The sequence below is a fragment of the Coptis chinensis genome, chromosome 2 (genome assembly GCF_015680905.1).
Source record: "Coptis chinensis isolate HL-2020 chromosome 2, ASM1568090v1, whole genome shotgun sequence".
NCBI lineage: Eukaryota > Viridiplantae > Streptophyta > Magnoliopsida > Ranunculales > Ranunculaceae > Coptis > Coptis chinensis.
Genome location: NC_141457.1, coordinates 68,970,762 through 68,991,730, shown reverse-complemented (window position 1 = coordinate 68,991,730; position 20,969 = coordinate 68,970,762). Strand labels below are relative to the sequence as shown.

General features: G+C 38.6%; 1 protein-coding gene across 1 annotated transcript; it reads right to left on the bottom strand.

The window, feature by feature from the left end:
- Positions 1-2,915: 2,915 nt before the first annotated feature.
- On the bottom strand, positions 2,916-9,446 carry LOC147517414 (protein CHROMATIN REMODELING 35-like). The gene is made up of 8 exons (XM_086594681.1): positions 9,334-9,446; positions 8,980-9,075; positions 7,504-8,114; positions 6,681-6,881; positions 5,717-5,869; positions 3,839-5,604; positions 3,684-3,757; positions 2,916-3,157 (listed from the first exon to the last, which is right to left on the bottom strand). The coding sequence occupies exons 2-7, from the start codon at positions 9,068-9,070 to the stop codon at positions 3,754-3,756; spliced, it is 2,826 nt and encodes a 941-aa protein (XP_086450807.1). The 5' UTR covers positions 9,071-9,075; positions 9,334-9,446; the 3' UTR covers positions 2,916-3,157; positions 3,684-3,753.
- Between the last annotated feature and the right edge of the window lie 11,523 nt (positions 9,447-20,969).

Sequence of the window (20,969 nt, the reverse complement as noted above, 5' to 3'; positions counted from 1 at the left end):
TCCAAGCTCTTAAACAATGGCACACTTATCTGATTCATAGAGAGTTTATTCTCAACACAGATCATCAAGCTTTGAAGTTTTTGAAGTCTTTTTCTAAAGTCAATCGCATGCATGATCGTTGGCTTTCCACCATTAACAAGTATACATTCTCTATTAAGCATAAGAGTGGCCACCTCAACAAGGTTGTTGATGCATTAAGCCGTCGTGCTCATCTTCTTGTTATAACTCGTAATGAGATCACTGCCTTTCACTATTTGAAAGACTTGTATGTAGATGATGGAGACTTTCAATCTATGTGGCAAAAATGCTCTAATATGCAATCTGGCACCGATGATTTCCTTATACAATATGGCTTTCTCTTTAAGGGTAATCGTTTATATATTCCTCAAGGTTCTTTACGTGACCATATTGTTCGTGAGTTGCATGCTGGTGGTCTTGGTGGACACTTTGGCCTTGGCAAAACCATTGTTTTGGTTGAGGAACGTTACTACTGGCCATCTTTGAAAAAGGATGTTGACAAGTTTGTTAGAAGATGTTTTGTTTGTCAAAGGGACATTTTCATAATACTGGTCTTTACACTCCTTTGTCTATTCCAGTTGCTCTTTGGGTTGATTTATCAATAGATTTTGTTTTGGGACTTCCTCGTACTCAACGTGGTGTTGACTCTGTTATGGTAGTTGTTGATCGATATTCTAAGATGGCACACTTTGTTCCATGTAAGAAGACTTCTGACACTTCTCATATTGCTTTTATCTTCTTTAAAGAGATTGTTCGTCTTCATGGAGTACCAAAATCCATTGTTTCTGATCTTGATGGATGAGGCTAAATACTTCACTGAAATTTAGCAGCACGTCTCATCCCCAAACTGATGGGCAAATAGAGGTTGTTAATAGATCTTTAGGAAATTTGATTCATGCTACTTGTGGTGAAAAACCAAGGCAATGAGATCTTCTTCTGCCTCAAATGGAGTTTGCTTACAATACTTCCGTAAATCGTTCCCCTGGAAAGGCTCCTTTTCAAATTGTTTACTCTAAGGTTCCTAATCACGTTCTTGATTTAGTGGTGTTACCCAAAGCTCCAGGGTCTAATATTTCAGCTAATCATATGCTAGAAGAAACTTCACAAATGCATGCTGAAGTTCGTCAAAAGCTTGAAGCTTCCAATGCTAGATACAAGGAAGATGCTGACAAGCACCGTCGTTTCAAGACTTTTGCAGAAGGTGATTATGTAATGGTTCATTTGCGCAAGGAAAGATTTCCTACTGGAACTTATAACAAGACAAAGATGAAGAAGTATGGTCCTTTCAAGGTGCCACACAAAATCAATGACAATGCATATGTGATTGATCTTCCTTCTACCTTTAGCATCTCCAACACATTCAACGTCCAAGACATCTTTTAATTTCATGGTGAGAAAGATACTCATATTCTGGACATTAACATGAGGTCGTGTTCTTTTCAAGAAGGGGAGCCTGATGCAGGACATCAAGCATAGGATACAATGTTTTAGTTGCTAATATTATTGTTTTGAATTTAGAATAATTATTTATTAAGAATTTTGAATATTTAGTATTTTCTATTTATAGTTTAATTAGCTTTAGAAGTCTAGGTTAGATTTAGAAGTCTAGTTTCCTTATTAATCAAGTATGACTTATCTATATAAAGAGGTCATTGTAGTTTAGTTCATTAATTCAATTATCAATTATCAAATGATCAAATCTCCAAAACCTATTTTACTTTTCTCCCTCAACTTCTACAATTCTTCTATTCAATCTTCTTCCTCCTTAAATCTATTCCCCCTTTTGAAGATCTCTGCATCTTTTCTTCTAAATCTCTTTTTATTCCGCATCAGATATAATGTGGACTGCTCTACTAGCATGGGATTAAAGCCAATTGAAAGATGAACATCTATGATGGTAACCCAACCTAAGGACTGGAGATCCCAAGAACTAGGTTTAAAGGGAAGAACAAGTCATAGATTATTAGTGATGAGTCATGCATTGTTGTTTATTAATCATTTCATGCTTGATTAATAAAATGCATGATATCCTGAAGCGAATACATAGGTTGAGATTTATGGGAAAACTCTTAATGAAGTTTTATGGTCCTTTTGGGCGGAATGCATAACTACAGGAGCACTCTTAATAGACTCGCCTAGTGAATGTGAAAGTACAGGCCGCTTTCTATGAGAATGAAGGCTGAATCTCTAGATCATTCACGAACCAGGATGAGAGCACATGGCCTTTAATGTGCAAAACATGAAAGGAGAACACTGGATGTGTTATGCGTGATTCTAACTTATTGTATACTCAAGACCTAAGTTTAAGACTTAGTCACTTATGACTCTTATACTTTGAGTAATTTTCACTACGTAAAGGTTTAAGTCTTGGACGCCTTCATCTATGCATAACATGTTGAAACTGATATTAATTGCCCTTAAATATATTTTATATTTTGTTTTTATCAAAAATAAGTGGGAGATTGTTGTGTTATTTTGAATAAAACAATAGGTGAACTTGGGCTTGGGCTTGGGCTCTTTGATCCCTTATCTTTTTTTTTGGTAAACCTGTTTCCTGATAGGTTTGGAAATAGAATTGGATATGGATTGGGAAACAAAAATGTAGTGGACTAGTGGACTCCAATCCCTATCCGGAAACTGAAGTAGTTCCCTATAAAAGCAGATTTACTAGTGCTCCACGTTTCTTGTCTCTACATAAACTCCTCTACCAGCAGCCTATATAGTATCTGCAAAACCTTATTTTCTAAACTATGTTTTTGGGCAGTCAAAATATCAGTCTCATTGTTCGTCATTTTCTTATTTGGTTTGTGTGCAGTAAATAGATAAGAGTAATAACTGGTTGTTGTATTTTGGATGCTGACATGATCTGTCTGTATAGAGAAAAACATACGCGAAACAACCTTAAAGAGAGCGTACCGATCCGTGCCTCAGCCTTTTTATATTCACTGTTTGTTCTTGTTGTAGAAATTATATTTCAATAGTATCTGATACCATTACTAACAGTAAATTTTATTGTGCACCCAGATAACTACTATCAACAAGAGAAAGCAAGAGTTGACCGAGATAAAAAGTGTCAACAGTCACATCATCAATTTCAAAACCCCTTAGCTGATTCTCTTATTGTCGTCCCTGTCAGTGTCTAAGAGAAGAACAGACATAAATATCAATTTTGCAATAATGACAAATATGAACCAAAGCACAGTATGTGAAAGCATGGCCCAAAATATCGCCGAGATATCCGATATCTCGCCGATATATCTCGGTAAATTGGTATACCGATATCGATATTTCCGACATATATCCACCGAATATTGAATCCCTTTTTTTTCGAGATATATCGGAATTTCCGATATGAAAGTTTATATTGCCGATATAATCGATATTTCCGAGATAATCGATATATATCAGTTGACTTTTTGACCAATTGTTAATAACTTAATATTGAAATTTCCGAAATATCCGATATATCCGAGATATATCGGCGAGATATCCGAGATTTTAGAAACTTTGGACTGGTCACCAAAAAAACCGAAATATCCGATATATCTCGGTTTTTGGGTACACCGATATATTAACCGATATCGAAATTTTGGGCCTTGTGTGAAAGGACATCAAGAAAAATCAGAAAACAATTTCAAGAGGGAATTGGCATGAGACTGTCTTACCCAGCTAGTGTGCAATAAACACAACTATCCCAAAAGAAGTTTTCAGCAGACTCCCTTACGATATGGTAATTTACCTGAGAAAAACAAACTTTCGCTGTTCACACCAAAATTAATAAATAACAACAACACAGTCTATCGGTAGAACTTTTACTAACCTCCTGCAAACATCCTTTGCATCCTCCCTCAGTGAAGGGCATTGCCAAAACTCATCACCGCTGTCACTCAGATTGACCTTTTCCATCTCAAAATTAGGGTTAGCAGAGAACTCGGTCCATTCAAACCACATTTTAGAAATTAACTCCTTTCGGAAGCTCATTTTATGGTTTTCCTCCTCTGCAGGATCAGACGCCACCAATCGGTAGATATAAACTTTTCTCACTTGGCCAGGTCGGAATGCACGCCCAATTGTTTGGCGGGTTACTGATGGATTAAGATGCACATCCATGATCAATATGCGAGACGCCCCAACAAGAGAAATTCCCTCACCACATGCTTTAATTGACCCAAAGAAAACCTTGGCATCCGAGGAGCTGTTGAAACGCTCCATAGACTCCTCTCTATCCTCAGGGCGGGAGTTACCAGTGATCATGAAGATCTCTTTACCAACCCCCCAACCCTTCGTGTGAACCACCAACCTTTCCAAGAACTTCAGCGGAAGGAGATACTGGCTGAAAACAAGAAGCTTCTCCCCAGACGATTCACACAGTCCCAAGATATTAAGGAAAAACTTGGCCTTCACCCCGTCTCTAACATCTAGATTCTCTAACAGCATGTCCAACTTCTCTTCATTAACTCTGCATCCTTTGTCACCAATGGCTGCACCCTCAGAAATCACTTTTAACAGCGGATGCAGATAAACAGCAGTGCTAATGGCCGTCCTCTTGAACTTCTCCACATTCTTTAAACTATCAATAATACGTCTCTGCCTGGGGCTGAGATTGAGTAGAACCGTAAAATCAGCAAGACCTGGAAGTTCATCTAGAAAATCTCCTTTGTAATAGTGAAGAACCTTGCTTGTCATTTCCCGCAGATCTTGTATGACAGTCACTTTTCTTTTTAGGTTTTCATCATTCTGCAAGGTTTCTTCAACCGCGTCATCTGCTTTAGCCATAACTTGCCTCCTCTCACCAGATATTTGAGCTCTACCCATGATACGCCTTTTGATAGTCTTGGATGTATCAGACTTCAGAAACTTTGGGCGGACAAGATTCAAGATGTTGAAGACTTCTTTCACATGATTTTGAAATAAGGTCCCAGACAATACCACTTTTCGAGGTGTTTGAACTTTTGCAAGTGAGCTCAGTACATCTGTGTCCTCATTCCTCGGAGTGTGGCCTTCATCGCAAATCAGGATTGTTGGGACCTGCAGAAGAATGTCATGACAGGCAGCAGCACTACTGTTAATTTCACTCTTACTAACAATATTGGCAAATTGTTTGTATCCTAAGAACAAAATCCCCTTGTGATCAACCCATTCCTTCAAAACTCTTAACTGTTCCTCCCGACTCTCTGCCTTGGAAGAGTAGAAGTCATACAAAGGAAAGTCTTCTACTTGCCATATCGCAAACACTTTCTTCCATATAGCCAGAATGCCTTTTGGTAGTACAACAAGTGGTCTAGCATGTGGGTACTTAGCTAGAAAACTCTGAATGAAACTGATGATCATAAATGTTTTACCAGACCCTGGAGCGTGTGCTAGAATGCAACCACCTGGGTCATCAGATATCAAATTCCTAACCAAGAAATTAAACCCCTCAAGCTGATGTCCCTTCATCTGCTTCATGTGCCTTGGATGCACGGATATATCAAACACTGTGAGGTCATGAGAACTATTAACTCCACAAAGAGGAGCAGTGTCACGTTTGTCTCTTTGCTTACTACTACAGTACTCAGACATGTAAGTCCTTGTAGTCTTTGAAACCTGATAAATGGAGAAGCAAACGTCAATATACCAGAATATCCATTTTGAAATAATTTTCCCAACTCGTGAGCTGAATGCTTAAACTAATGTAAAAGCAACTGTAAGTCCAAACCTTTCCCCATTGGTAGTCAAATATCGTCTCGATACTCTTCTTGATGACACCACTGACACGGCAGACAAACCCCAAATCATCCTTGAGAACAAAAGAATGACCACATTCTTCTCCTTCATCTTCATTTTGCTCAACAATGTCTGCTGTAACATCCTGGAAAGAGAGAAAGCAAACGACAAATTGATTAATTGACAGTTGATAAAAACAGATTCTTGAGCACTGGAAATTTCCAGCTTGCTTCCAAGCAACATTAACCTCCAGTATCTTGAAAGATAGTATTAGTCATTTAGATCTCAGCACAAGCTAGAGGGAATCTCCTAGAGGACTAAAGAACCAAGGAACAAAACACCTTGACTCAACTAAATGACATTGTACGGGAAGACTAGACGAAGGTTTTCATGAACCGATAGGATTATTGTATAAACCCAAAAACAGGAAGTCCTTTTGGCCTAAGTCTTTCCTTACAAAAGGAGAAAAAAAAAGTACAAAAACAGATCAAAGACTATTTTTTATTGTTTTTTAAGGGATCTTACTACAGCTTCTGAAAAGCAAGGCTTCGGGAAAGTTAAATGGATGAAAATCAAATGTCGAAATAACTTAGATTTGGTTGGGGCTTTACAAAAGGTGTACTTCGAAGACAAGAATAGAAGCAATGACATTGTGGACTGTGAACTGAACAAGAAATAGAGGCGACGAGTTTTTCAGTTTTTAATACCATTATACCAAGGATGTCTTATACTTTTCGTTTAGAGGAGTCATTGGACTCTTCATGGAAAAGTACATCCACTTTATGCTAATGATATCTAAAGGTAGCATGCAAGAATATTCAAAAAGAAAACAAAGTAACATTTAAAAGAGAGAAGATACCCAACAGGATCACAAATTATGATTGATTGATCACAACAGCAAAATGTGACCACCATATTCCAAAGGTTGCCAATATATAAGAGTATAGTAGATATACCTTAATGCATCCTAATGCTACTGTCATTTCCCCCCATATGTCTCCAAGACCATCATCCAAATCACATTGACGACTGCTTTCATGTCTCAGTTCGTCATCCTTCACACCTACATATAATCCTTTATCATTTTCTGGTTCAGCTTCATCATTCAGAGTTCCTTGATCTTTCCTTACGACTTGGCTATTCTGAACATCTGTGAGCTGAAACTTATTCTACATACATCAATTTACAGATTTACCACATCACAAATGCCTCATTCTAATAACAAGGAACTAACAACACAGTCTATCAACACCTTTGAAAAACAGTACAAGAAATTGATGGATTAATCATTAGTTTCACACTGTCACAACAGAACTTTCATAATCCAAAATGAAAGGCCGAATAAGATTTAAAACTTTCCATCTCATCCATTGCATTGGCCACATAAAAGTTTACAAATATGCTTTTAATCACAGGGAAATCTGTCCTTGGACAGTGTATATGAGCCTCCTCGTTTCGGGAGCGAGACCAAAATGATATCTCCTTTTGAAATTCCTACTTAAAGGTGGACCTACACAATGAACTAATATCTGATTTTCAGGGGAGATCATCCTTGAAGAAATCAGCTCAATTGAGTCAGTCCAACCTTAGAAAAAGAGTGTTGCGAAATGAAAAATTGAGGGCCAATAAGTAAATTCTAAACATGATCACATGGGGCAATGTTAGGAGGCAAAAAATAATAATAATAAATAAAATTAACCACAAGGGCTCATACTGATAGTTCTTAAGAGCGGACCAAGGCTTGCAACCTGAAAATTAGTAATGCATTCAAAAACTTACTGGTAATGCCAAGACATTCGATGAAGAATTAACCACATAGCTTGGCTTCTTTCTTTCTTTTGATCGGTGAAGAGGTGATCGGAAAGAAGGTAATCCCACGACAATCTCCTGGTAATGCCAAGAAGCCTTCTGATTTGAGCGAAGAACAGTACTCTGAACTGTTTCATTAATCACACGCATATCATTACCATCTTGTTTACCATAATCATTGGATGATGTGCCAGAATGAGTGAAAAAACCTAAATCTTGTGGGATTTCAGAACTTAAAAGTCTCCAGATTGCTTGCGGAAGTTTGTGTCGCATGACTGGGCTGCCACTAATAGGTGACTGAGGTAAAGCATCTTGACGATGGTTGGAAAGTGATGGGTACAAAGAAAATGCAGGCTGCAACATTTGAAACTGCCGCGCACAAAGGTCTTCAATGTCTTTGGCAACACTACCATAGATACCATGATCAAGTTTTTCCATCAGATTCGGTATGGAAAATGGGTCAGAGTAATCTACAACATCAAGTAAAACTTTGTCTCTCTTGTATTTTGATTTAGCATGTTCTCTACAGAGCCAGGGGTCATCACTGAATTTCATCCTTTTACGCTGCCAGGGGTTAAGCTCTGTGCAGCAAAAAAACAGGTTATGTGCAACTGTAGACGTAAGAAAATTATCAAGTACATCATTAACTTTTGTACTTAAAAGTGTAAGGAAAAATCCTGATACTTTGGAATTTGCTCTATGTTATGAAATTAATTCAATGAACGTGTAGGAGAAATCCAAAGCAAACTGTCTCTTTTGACGGCAAGTTTAAAAGGTTCTACATAGTACTAAAATGTGAAATTACAGCCTGAAAAAATGAGAATATAGAGAACAATGCATAACGGAAATGGAGAACTTCCTCGTGGTGGAAAAGATAGACACGAAATCACACTTTAATAAGCCATTCAGTTTCAGCAAAAACACTAGTGTCTTGAATTTGGTAGGCACTATACACAAACATATTGTTATGTTTGGTCGACAACAACCTAATGTGGAATATAGTGCTTCCGAGACATGGATAAGCCCAACACTTCCATTCCAAATATGCACATATATTCTACATTGATGCAATTTCGCTAAGAGTGTTTGAACGATGGCATAATTGCACTTCCATTTCAAGTACATTATAGGAGACCTCATCATTATTGTTTGTCTTTCTCATTATACACCAATGATAATTAACTTTTACCAATTAGTAAGGGAAAAAAAAGAAGCAAATGCAAATAAATGTCAATAGCATTAATTAGCTCGGACATCCGAGATGAGTGATCTTGGTCGTACTATCCAACTAACTCAACGTCAGAAACCTCATGTTAGATACATGAATGCATAACTAACCTAGAGTAACTTTCAAACGACTCAAGCACCAAATAATTAAATCTAGATAACTAACAGTAATAACACCAACTTCAATAACAATGAAACAGCTTTAAACAAAGTAACTACCAGTGGGGCTCATTTCATCGAAACTCCTGACCAATAATGGACTACTTATGCTTTCTGGAGTTAGAACGTCAGAAGGTCCTTCTCTCGCCATTTATCCTGTCAAAAAAACCAAAGAGCTGGCCGGGGTCATTTCTTTATTAAAAAAAATCAAGCATTTTTCAGAAAGCTTGTTTTTTTTTTGTTTTTTTTCAAAAGAAGCCCCAAACTCATCTTGAGCTACATTACCATTAAAAAAAAAAAAAAAAAAAAAAAAAAAAAAGCTTGAGCTACATTACTAACAGAACATATGAACATGCTGCACAAGTGTAAAAACAGAACATGAACAATCAAGCCCCAACTAATTTAAGTTGTTACCTAAGGGTTATTACTTGTTGAGAGTTGAGAGTTTTTGGGGGTGTTAAAGGGAATGCAGATATAGAAGAAAGTGTGAAAAGAGACTGAGACTGAAAGAGAGTGGGCAGTGAAGAGTGAGTAATAAGGGTTTTTGCCTGTTTTGGTGACAATTGGCTGTCTAGTTGGACCGGACACCTGGAAAGTAGAAAATAAAAAACAAACCTATATTCTCTCTCTTCCTTTTTGTTTTTGATTTTCGGACCGTTAGATCTTGGATCCAACGGTCTCGAAACACTCATCTCTATAGGGATATCCTCGTGGTAGCCCAGATCTTCTATATATGGAAATATGTGGTCCCGGGACCAAATGTGGAGAAAAAGGGTGTAAAGAGGCTTGTGTGGATATTTTGTGGGCCAAAGCCCAAAGGCCCTTATTACTCATTTCTATTTGCTTCAATCAAGCCCAAATACAATTTTAGTACGGCGATCAATTTTCGTTTTAAACCTTTCTAGATGGGTGTAAATGTTAAGTTTCGTTTAACTTTACTGGAGTAGGCAATTTGAGGAAGATGGGTTGGTTGATTGGGTTTGACCGAGGGCCTACGTATCAAGTTTCCTCTGCTAGGGAGAGCCTTGAATCAGGTCAGACGTAGTTCCACCTCTTTTTTATATAGGTGAGGGTGCTTGTGCCTCCCCCTCTCTCGCGTCTAGTCAAGTTCTGGTCTTCATGGCAATTAAAGAGCCATAAAGGCATCCTGCAGTGGAGTAATGGCGAGCGCATCTGCAGCTCCGGTCTTTAAGGTAACAGCTAGGCCATACGTTACTAGCTGTTGAGGTGATGGACAATATGAGCATTCTGGATGCGGACGATCTAAGGGGTAGCGTTCAGGGTGCTGATGAGGTCACATGACCTGTATGAACTGATCCTTAGTGATTTGGACGCATAGATGAGTGTTACCGTCTTGGTGTGCTGGACACGTGCTTAATATTAATGAAAGTGTATATTACTCCCTCACACAACCCCCTCTCAGTGGGTCGTTTGTTATTGTGTAGCGATCTGGTGAGAGATTTAAGTTGTCACATGGATGGCACGTGGGACGGTTGATTTAAAAAGTTGCAACTGAACCGCCTCGTAATATGGGGAGACGTGGCACGTTAGGGTTAAATAAAATGATTGCGCTACTACTGGTGGCTTGTGATATACGCCTGGAGAACTGAAGTGTTCGTCATTTGCATCCTTGAGTTCGGAAGGCACAAGTTAGTCTATGCCATTTTTGCTTTGCGTTTCCTTTTCTTTGCTGCTTTTTTCTTTTGTTGGGTTCACTAGGTTTTAGCTGTCATTTATTTGTTGTTGGTGAGTTGTACAAGAAGAGGAAGTATGTCTAATTCATATGATACTCGATCTGAGGAGATTCGAGATGTTTCATTGAGTGAGAAGATAGAGGAGGTTGGTTCTGATTCTGTGGTGGTGGGTGCGAGCAGTTCTGGTGCATCATCCTCTAGTGGGTTGCCTTAGGGTAGTAGACAAGCGAGCTCTGAAAAGCTTTGGTGATTTGAGGCGTGCGTATGATATTCGTGGAAGCGATATGGAGATTCACGAACTGGGTGAGGACGCTGACGTTTTTAGTAACGCGTTCGTCCCCCGTGACTATGGTGTGGTTATCTGCGAAAGGGAACTGAGAGCGGGGTTGAGGTTACCGTTGTCTAGGCTGACATGTGAGTTTTTAAATTTTTGTGAGAAAGCACCCTGCCAGTTCATTGGGAACACATGGCCTTTGCTTAGAGCATTCGAACTTTTGAATGAGAGTGGAGAATACAACATTGGTGTTGTGGATATTGCTGAGCATTTTGTTGTGAAACGATCTAGAGTTAACAACTTTAGCTTACAGACGTTAACTGAGAAGTCTAGCGTTCTGGATGGGGTTAGTAATGAACCCTGGGAGAAGAGGCTATTTTATATAGTTGGGAATTATTATACCTATGGGTTTAGTGTGGAGAATAGGGTTTGTAATTTTACTGGTACGTACTAGGTTGTTTGGTTGAACCATGCCTCTGTTTTGTATGTTGATAAGTATGTGCTATAACGAACTGACCTTTGACTTTTTTTATATTATAGAGATCGCTATTGCCAGAAGGAAAGGACGTAGTGTGATAGAGAAGTTTGCTTATCTGACTCGTGCTGAGAAGCGGGAGAAGTTGCCTGAAGTGGCCATCTACTTTGTTGAAAGAGGAGAACATGGGATCAGGGCAAAGAGGAAACAACATAATAAGAGGTCCAGTGGTCAGAATGTGATTACATCATCAAGTGGTTCAAGCATGGAGTGTGAGGACAGTGGCATTATTAGTAGGGAGGCTAGGAACAAGAGCCGGTTTGCTCAGGAGCGACCTGGTGGTGGGGCTGGTGATAATAGGTCGGTGAGGCAACCTGACGGTGAAAGGTCTGTGGTCGCTGCAAGGGGGAGAGGGCAAGAGGACGCCCCCTTCTGATAGGGTTATATACTAAAAGCATTACTTTTGTATTAACTATAATTCTTTATATTTTGAATGAGAATCATATGGGCAAATGTTATGCATATTATATATGTTATTAGTTATATGCATGTGTCTAATACTTTATGTTGTAGATGATATGGTGTGTGGTGACACACAGAAGATCATATCATCAGTACCTTATAAAGTATAAGTAAACGTTCACAACCCATATGGATTTGGACAAACCATTGGTACGGTTGTAGTATAATCTGGTATTAGTCTATCTTGACTACAGGATTATACTAGTACACTTTGTGTGTATTGAACAGGACCAAGTGAGGTTGTTTCTCTTTATACTGATTATATAAGAGAACAAACACATCTGTTATTATGGATGCTTGTACTCTTAATCCGGATATAATAACGGGCATTTATGTGCATTGTACATTGCTTTAAATCATCAATGAGTGAGATTCATTTGTGAATCAACAAACTGGATGGATTGGGTAATGACATTGTATGTAAGGTGTGATGTTGATTATAAAAGGAATCCGTGACCCGCAGGAAGTCGGGTTGATGATGTCCCCTTGAGGAGCTCATAAGGATTGTCATGTAAACCCTGCAGGTGGATTTAATCCGACATGACAATGAGGTTGAGTGGTACTACTTAAGGACATAAGAAGTTGATTAATGTAGTTGTCAGTAACTTGACTTGATCAACGATAAACACAGGGAGATCAACAAACATATAATATGGAACCCATAAATGTAATACGTAATTTGGGATTAGGGCGGTAGTGCAACAATGACCTTTAATGGAATAAGCCATTTGTTGATGGACTTGGGCCGTGTGTTCTGGGAGAACATGGGAAGCCCAAACCCGTTAGGAGGCCCAACCCTAATTTCTCCTCATGGTCCCTGTTGTAGCCTATAAATAGAAACCCTTCTCTCCTGGCCGAATTCACTATTCATTATTTCATTTTTTATTGGAAAAGAGAGGCAAGGAGAGAGAGAAAGAAAGGGTTAGTAGATCGTTGCCCACACAACGTCCAATCTAAGGATGGGAATACAACAAAAGATCAAGAGGTTGCTGATTCATATATCTTATATTCTCAGAGTTATCTTTGCCGATCTAAAGGTATGAATTTCTAACCAAACCGTGAGAGACACCCTTTATTCTGCTGTGCGTGGTGTTTCGCGGTTCGTAGTAAATCATTCGGTGCAACCATAACGGTTTCTACACCTTCGACCTGGATGACATCGCGGTCAGTCTTCGTGAGCAGAAGAATACGTTGAATAGGAATGCTGAAGAGTCTGAAGGGCGAGCTGTGAAGGTTGCTAAAAGGTCTGGGCACGTTGGGGGCGACTCTCACAGTCTTTGGTAGTGTGTTAAAGCGAACGGAGGGAAGACCGCTCGTAGTTCAAGGTCGAGGGCCGAGGTAAATTTTAGTATTCTGGGTAGTGGTGGTACTGAAATTGTTCCGATTCCTATTGCTGGCAGGGTGAAGGAGAAAGGGGTTGCCAAGGATAGTGGGAAGAGTTTTTCTGGTAAAGGTAAGGACATTTTGGAACACAATCTGGAGTATGTGAATGAGAGGTCGGGACAAAAATAGTTCGTGAAGAGGTCAGACCTTAGTTACATGTCTGCACCTATAACAGCTTGTTTACTGGAGGGGATGACGCTCGATGGAGATAGGAAGGATCTTGATTCTAAGGGTCTAGAACATAACCTGAGGGCTATGGACCTGGCGCACTATTTGGTAAGCAATCAAGTTGTCATTGTTGGATTGATTTTTCACTCTTTCATATATTTGCATTGGAATGTACCCTTATGTGATGTTGCGATCTTCTTTTGGTGCAGTTGATAGCTAGTTATCAAAAGTTAAAGACGGCGGCTCAATTTGCTGAGATGGAGAAGGGTGAGGTCGAGGCTTTGAAGGACGAGCTGGTGTCCGTTCGGGCGGTGCAGGAGTCGGAGAAGAAAGAGTTGGACGCTGTGAAAGCGCAGCTTGTCTCAGTGACTCTAGAGAAGATGGTAGTTGTCAACATGGTGAGCGACCTAGAGGGGAAGTTAGCCACGGCTAACGACTTCACCCTGAAGTGCAAAGGGGTCACGCTGCAGGCTAAAAGGACGTATGGCGATGTGTGCCTTGAACTAGAAGAGATGGAGCAGAAGTATGAGCAGCTCAGAGAAGAGCATGAACGTGGGGCTTTGGGTGAACGAGAGAATGCCTCACCCAAAGATGCAAGTAATGCTCTTAATGTAGTGCCCTCTGTTGCTGCCTCTGCCTCTGTTGATTTACTTCCTATTATTGGCGAGCTGGAAATGAACACTTCCGTCCCTCCTGCTGCAACCGCCATAGAACCTGTCTCATCTCCTGTGCTGGACCCTCTGCAAGTTGATACTGTTTTGACACAATTTCTTGGGTCAAACACAATAGAATTAATGAAAGTGATAGTACCAAAAACTCAATAGTAAACTTAAAATAATAAAGATATTGCATAAATTAAAAAGAACACAATAATTTTATCGTGGTTTGGCAAAAGCGCCTACGTCCACATTGATATTTAATTTGTTAATGGTGTTGCTTGGAGATTACATGAGAATGAAGAAGAAAATAAGAGTTCCTCCTTGTGCTCTTTACATGAAGTTTGTAATTATATAGATTACAATATGTAGTGATTGGACAGAACTTAAACTTGTTGATGATGATCTTCTAATTAATGTGATTTGGTGTTTATCTCATTGAGGTGCGTTGTACTTGGACAAATAGTCTTCTTGCTTGATAAGGATTCTTCATTGTAGAGAACGTATTGGGTCCATCTCCATAGTGGGGGTCCAAACATCGTCCCCTCTTCGGCCTATGAAGTGAAAGAATAGAGACATGTACGTCATATTCCTTAGATAGTCAATGTCAATGTTGAAGCTCAACAAGACAATTGCATATTAAAAGATATTTTTGCTGCTGCTAGTAGAGATATCGAAGAATCTGTCACCAAATAATAATAGATAATATGAATAAAAAATACGTACGTCCCCAAGTAGGCTTTGATAGTTGATACATTAATAGTAGTGTAGTGGGCACTCTAAATAAGTTATTTCCTCAGCCGTAAAGATAACGAAATTGTAAATGATGTGTTTTAGCTGCTTGTTTTCCACGAGTCATATGCGTGGGGCGAGACTTGTATGACGGAGCCCTCTGATGGAAGCTGATATAAGCTAAGAAGGTGTCTCCAGGTAGTCTACCGCGAGCCATATTGATGTGGAGTATATCGGTGTGAAGATGCTTATACAGGCATTGATGATTCTTTATTGGCATAGAAATATACTCATTTAAAAATACCTACTACATAATTAGAACTGGTGTTGAATCTGATTTCGACTAAATCTCCATGTTCCACACTATTATAAACAAAAGATTAAAAGTAAAAAAGACTTATCTGATTGAGTGAAAAGTTGTCTTGGTGGATTGCTATGGATAACATACTGATGAACTTGAAATTAGCTTTCTCCCTCACAATGACTTTTTTGCTAATTCCCCACAGGTGGCGCTAATTATGTTTCGACCAAATATGATCAAAACACTAAATGGTGACGAAAGAGATGAAAAACGTAGAAAAGTAGTTAGAAAAGTAATGGTAATTGGGAGAATGATGAGATTGTACCTTTCGGTTGCCTACGTACCCAAATTATCGATGGGATCAAGTCTCAAGAACGTAGTTCTTTATGAAAAATAGTTTGGTATTTATATAGGTAGAACGTAGTTCTTTATGAAAAATAGTTTGGTATTTATATAGATAGAGTAGAGACTTCTTGTAGCTCAAGTAATTGTAATTGAATATAACTCTCAACTGATAATTATTTCTTTAATAAGAAACGAATCTGAACATAAATTAATGTACGTTAGTGGCAAACCATGTGGCTAAGGTTCAGCCTTAGACACATGAGTTAATGGGCATGTACATTGATCCATGGTATTGCAAATTGAGCTTTAGCCCTGACGATTAAACGAATAAAATGGAAACCCCTACTAATGGACGTTTGCCACGTAGGTGGGGGTCGAAACATCGTCCTCTCTTTGGCATGCGAACAAAGTTCATATGACAAAGAAGAAAAGAAAAATCAAGGAAAAAATGGAATAAGAAAAGAGTAAGCGGAATGTATAACAAAGTGACGTGTGAATGTAAATGATAGGAAAATGGACTGTCGAAAAAAATTCGTGAATTATTGTGAACGAAATAATTGGGATTTGAAAAATGTACAAGAGTAGGTGGAGTAAAATAGGACCAAAGAATTGTTCTAAAATATGAACACGAGTAGCGTTATAGGTGGACATAAAGAAATATAAAGAAGTGTACATACTGATGAATAACAAAATTGACTTGGAGCGCACATGCAAAAATTGCACAGATGGAATTGTAGGTAATAGAACAATAATATATACTAGGTGGTACGAAACAGATTGAGGAAGTGAAAAGTACATCCATGCAACTAATAACTTATTTGCATGTGAGAGCAATTCCTAGTATCCTTACATAACTCGAAGATGTGCACGTGATGGGATCAAATACCATAGAAAACTAGGACTCCAAAATTAAATCCGGATTGGATAAGGCTTATAAGCGAGTCTCCCACCTTAAATTGGTTTGGATAATAGAATTATGTAAGGACTGGGATACTGGACCAACGCAAGATCGGGAAAAGGGAAAGAATATATAAACAGATGGAACATGATGATAACTAATAAAAAAATAGCAAACACAAGCACAAATAAAAGAAAGAAGTCCAAGCCTAGCACAAATCTTAGAGAGAAGTCACGAGCTAGCACTGATAAACAAGAAGAAACAAAAGTAAACACCACCTTGCTAACAAAAGTACTACACCATTGTGACAGTGAATTTCCGTACTGTGTCGTCGTTGGTTTCGAAGAAAAAAGGTTGCGGGTAGATGAAGAAAAGGTTAGTACTGCATTCGTTTATTTATACGGTCTTAGATCTGATAATCAACCACTTCTTCTGTCTCCTCTGCTTTCAGGTAACTCCTCTCCTTATCTTCTTCTTCCTTTCTCAACTATCTCACCAGAAAAAAGTTTATCGGAGAGATCACGAAAAAGATTGCTTATTCCAAAAAGCTCACCTTGGTACTCCTTGCAATCCTGGACGCCTTCAAAATATCTTTTTTCCATCTTTCCTGATACATCAATATTTGAGAGCTGCTGTTTATATACCTAGCGTGTATACACAAGTTCCTCAAGGGAATTAGCACCGAGCAAGCCCACAACATGTCGTCTTTGCCCATAGCGAAACGACCTATCCTGGGCTTGTAAATCTTGAGCAGGATTCCAATTTGGATCAAACAATACAACTTTATTAGCACTGATGAGATTTAAACCCAGTCCACCAGCTCGAGTAGATATAAGAAAAACCAGCTTGCTTGGGCTTGAGTTGAACTCATCAATAAGGGACTGCCGAGAGCGTGTAGGGGTTGACCCATCTAGTTTGGAGAAGCAATAACCTTTATGTAAGGTACTTGCTATGGGCACCTCCCATTTTGTGTTAAGCAGACTAAAAAAAAAAGAATTATTACAAGTTTGTCAATGCCCTAAAAAACATGTTTTGTGTTGGGCACCCTTCTCTATTGAGTACAACCACGTTAAACACTATGAACGATAGATGTTTGCCCATTTCCATTTTTCGATTATTTCGGCCATTTACAAGTAGTGAGAATTTTGCAATGATAATTTCATTACTTGCTTTCTTCAAATTTCGTGGTTCAATTTACTTTCAGCCAATTTCCATGGCTTTGTTATGAATAGAAATTTCACTTTCATGGCTTCGTTCTGAAACACTATAGAAATTTATAGGTTCTAAGCGATTTAAATGGTGGTTGAGAGGGAGAGGGAGAGAAATCAGTCAGTTGGAGATGGTGGATATTGATTTTGGTTCAGGCTATTGTTGGTGGGGGTATATTGGACTCTATGTTGTGCCCAACATAATTACAGACCCTAAGTTGGGTCGCGGTTTGCCCAACACAATCTGGGGTCTGTCAATAATAGGACCCTTACGTATTAGGAACTTTTCCAGTATGTCCAACAACCTAACAGAATTGCTGAATAGAAGACTTTTATCGCCATGTGCAGCCCAAGATACCATTAACCTTTCCAGTGCTCGCAATTTTCCACAATGTTCAACATCACTAAGACCCATGAAACTCTCACTCTGCGTATTGCCTCTAACCAAATCAATATCAGTACTGAAGACAGTAGACACGAATTCCGCATCCTTTCGTTGTTTCTCTATGTCATCCCTAGGATTAGGCTAAATGAGCTCTAGGTGATTGCTTACCTGCTGAAGCTTCACTAGGCAAGGTAGGACAAGGCAGAAGGGGCACGAAGGACAACCATCAGGATTCTCTCGATGAATAAGTGGAAAATTGAAAGAAACACGTTGACCAAAAAAAAATGATGAATAAACAATGAAGTGTAGATAATGGTGTCGTTTGCACTGGTTTTGTATACATCAAAAAGGTATACTGAACTTGTGGCGTTGAATTGTTTGGGTTTTCTTGCTTTTAGTTAATATGATTGTTGACTTGTTGACTTTGGTAGGAAGAACTGATTTGACAAAAAGTTTTTTTTTTTTTGCTTTGTGCCGCAGGTAGATACGACTGGATTATTCGAGCGAAAGAGAATTGAGAATAGCAAGAATCGATGACGATCGTAGACTTGGTGAGGTGGAAAGAAGGTGACAGATATAGTTAATACACGAGGTCGCGGTGATGGTCACTTAAGGAAATACAAAAAATATTAATACTCGAGAGATTTGAGATGGACGAAGTGTATAAATTTGAAACGAAAGTCGAAGAAGATGAAGTAGTAATGACTTACTCACAATTAAGGTGTACGAATGCAATTCCATTGATCAAAGAAATTGCGCAATTATTGGAGTGGTGGCAAATTGCACCGGGACAACTGCAAATTCCGTCCTGGTTAATTTTTACGAGAGCGCACCGTTCACAAAATGAATTTAATAGAAGGTTCGGGGCTCAAGAATTCTTCGCGTTGATACAACCGAAAGCCGTATTTACGAAAGGGTATATAAAATTTGAATTTGAATTTAAGAATCCAAACAGAAGATTTCAAGGGTTCCCGAAAATATATACCAGATGTGATAGATTTTTGTATTGCTTACGAGGGAAATGGAATCCGGCAGAGTTTAAAGTGCCGAACAAATTTCGAGGTAAGTGAAAACATTAGTATGGAAAATTGTACTAAGAGTAAATTATTGACTAATATGAGTTATTTTGTGTCTAACAGAAAACACAATTATATTACCAGAAATTGAATTGGACAAGGAAGTGGAGAATAATCTTCGTTTTTTCTTTAATGAATGTTCTAATGAAAGATTGGTAGATTTGAGTTACTTTGATGATATCGTTGATTTCAAAAACTATGGGGATATCGATCGGTGGCCTGATAACTCAAGGGAGACACATAGTGAAATGGAGAACAGGAGTAAGAGACTCAAAAATTCATTATTTGGCAACGATAGTGATAATGAAAAAGAATATGGAACGGAATTAACAAAGCGAGAATTAGTGTTATGCTTGCCAAGCACAAATAACGAACTTTACAAAAGAAAAATTCTCACAAGAAACAGGCAAACGAAGACCAAGAGAGACAAACGACGCGACAATGTATGATGCCCCGAGGGACGGGACTACAATGTTCAAAACAACCCACACGAAATATAAGACATTCTCAACACAAGGAAGAAAAGGTATGTACTGTAGAAAAACATATATATGGTAGTTTCTCCTGGCTAAGTGTGTGCAAGATATAATAGAATCCATAGGAAAAACAAAAATATGTAAAACAGTCGGGGAGATGTAATATATTGTTCTACTTTGGTATATGTAGGAAAAGAATAGCTGGGAAGAGAATGAAACAGTGATACTTGCAAAAGATGGTGCAGCGAAGAACACAAAGTTGGTGAGTGAAAACAAACAGCAAAGCAAAATACAGGAGCAAAGAATCCCATAACCACTGACAAGTATTGTTATGGGTAATACACCTCACAGAGGAAAACCACAGAATCTGTTAACAGTAAGTTGATCGTTGAATTTTATTATTGTGTTTGTACGGTAATGAAATTCGTGTCCAACACTAATCCAATGAAATTGGTAGATGAAGTAGAGGTGCTCAAGTCTGGAAGACGAAGCGAATGGATCGCCAGGGACCAAGCCAAGTACCAAGGACACTGGCAGAAACTCAGAAAAAGAAAAAAGCAACAAAAAGAATTTGTACGAGCAAAAATAAAATCTAGAATCGTGGTCCAAAAGAACGAATGATGAAATGAGCGAGAGATTGTGGGAGAATGTGGGGCCGACTATCCAAAGAATATGGGATAAAGACAATGTGTCGTGCACAATGGAGGGGCTCGAAAAATATCGAAAATGTGACCAAAACACGGAGAAGGTCAAAGAATATGACAGAGCAGTGTCAATGATTTTCGACAATATGAAACAGGTATGTCAGTATTTTTTTATCAGTTATTTTAAACTTTTGGTTAAGTCTGAAAGATTGATGAAAAACTAGATATCTTCCTTCCGCAGGTTGAAACGGCGGTAGTACGGGCGAAAGAAATTCACGAAAAGGCCGTGAAGAAAAGTTTCGTTCCGAATGATGTCAATGCCGTAGAAGAAATAAAGAAAGTGAAGATACTCAACCGAAAATTGGAAAAAGAAAATAAAGCGTTAAGCGGAACCAATAGAGAGTTAGAAGACAAAAACAAAGACTTAATTGAGTGGACAGAATAGGCAGAGCGGAGATCGTACGAAGAATTCGGGAAGGCCTATGAGATAATGGAAGAACACAAACACTTAAAAGTAGAGGTGATAGAATTGAAGTCACTCGTGACGACCAAAGATCAGGAACTTAAACATGTGAAAAAAGAGGTAGAGAAAATTAACAAGCGGATGACAGATATAAACGAGCGGCTCGGTCAAGATAACGTGCAAATGACACATTGTGAATCGACCATAAGACAATTGACAGAGAATCTAATAGAAACGAGAGATGAACTAGAACATGAAAAGATGAATTACCAAGATTTGTACGAGTTGTATAAGCGAAAAACTGGTAAGGAACCATTGGATTTTTCCAAACCAATTATTATGTGATTGTG

Coding starts and splice junctions, on each gene's coding strand:
- LOC147517414 (XM_086594681.1), bottom strand. CDS start 9,070: ATGGCGAGAGAAGGACCTTCTGACGTTCTAACTCCAGAAAGCATAAGT. Junction 8,115..8,979: donor CGATGAAATGAGCCCCACTG/GTAGTTACTTTG, acceptor TTTGCTGCACAG/AGCTTAACCCCTGGCAGCGT. Junction 5,870..6,680: donor TAGCATTAGGATGCATTAAG/GTATATCTACTA, acceptor CTCTCTTTCCAG/GATGTTACAGCAGACATTGT.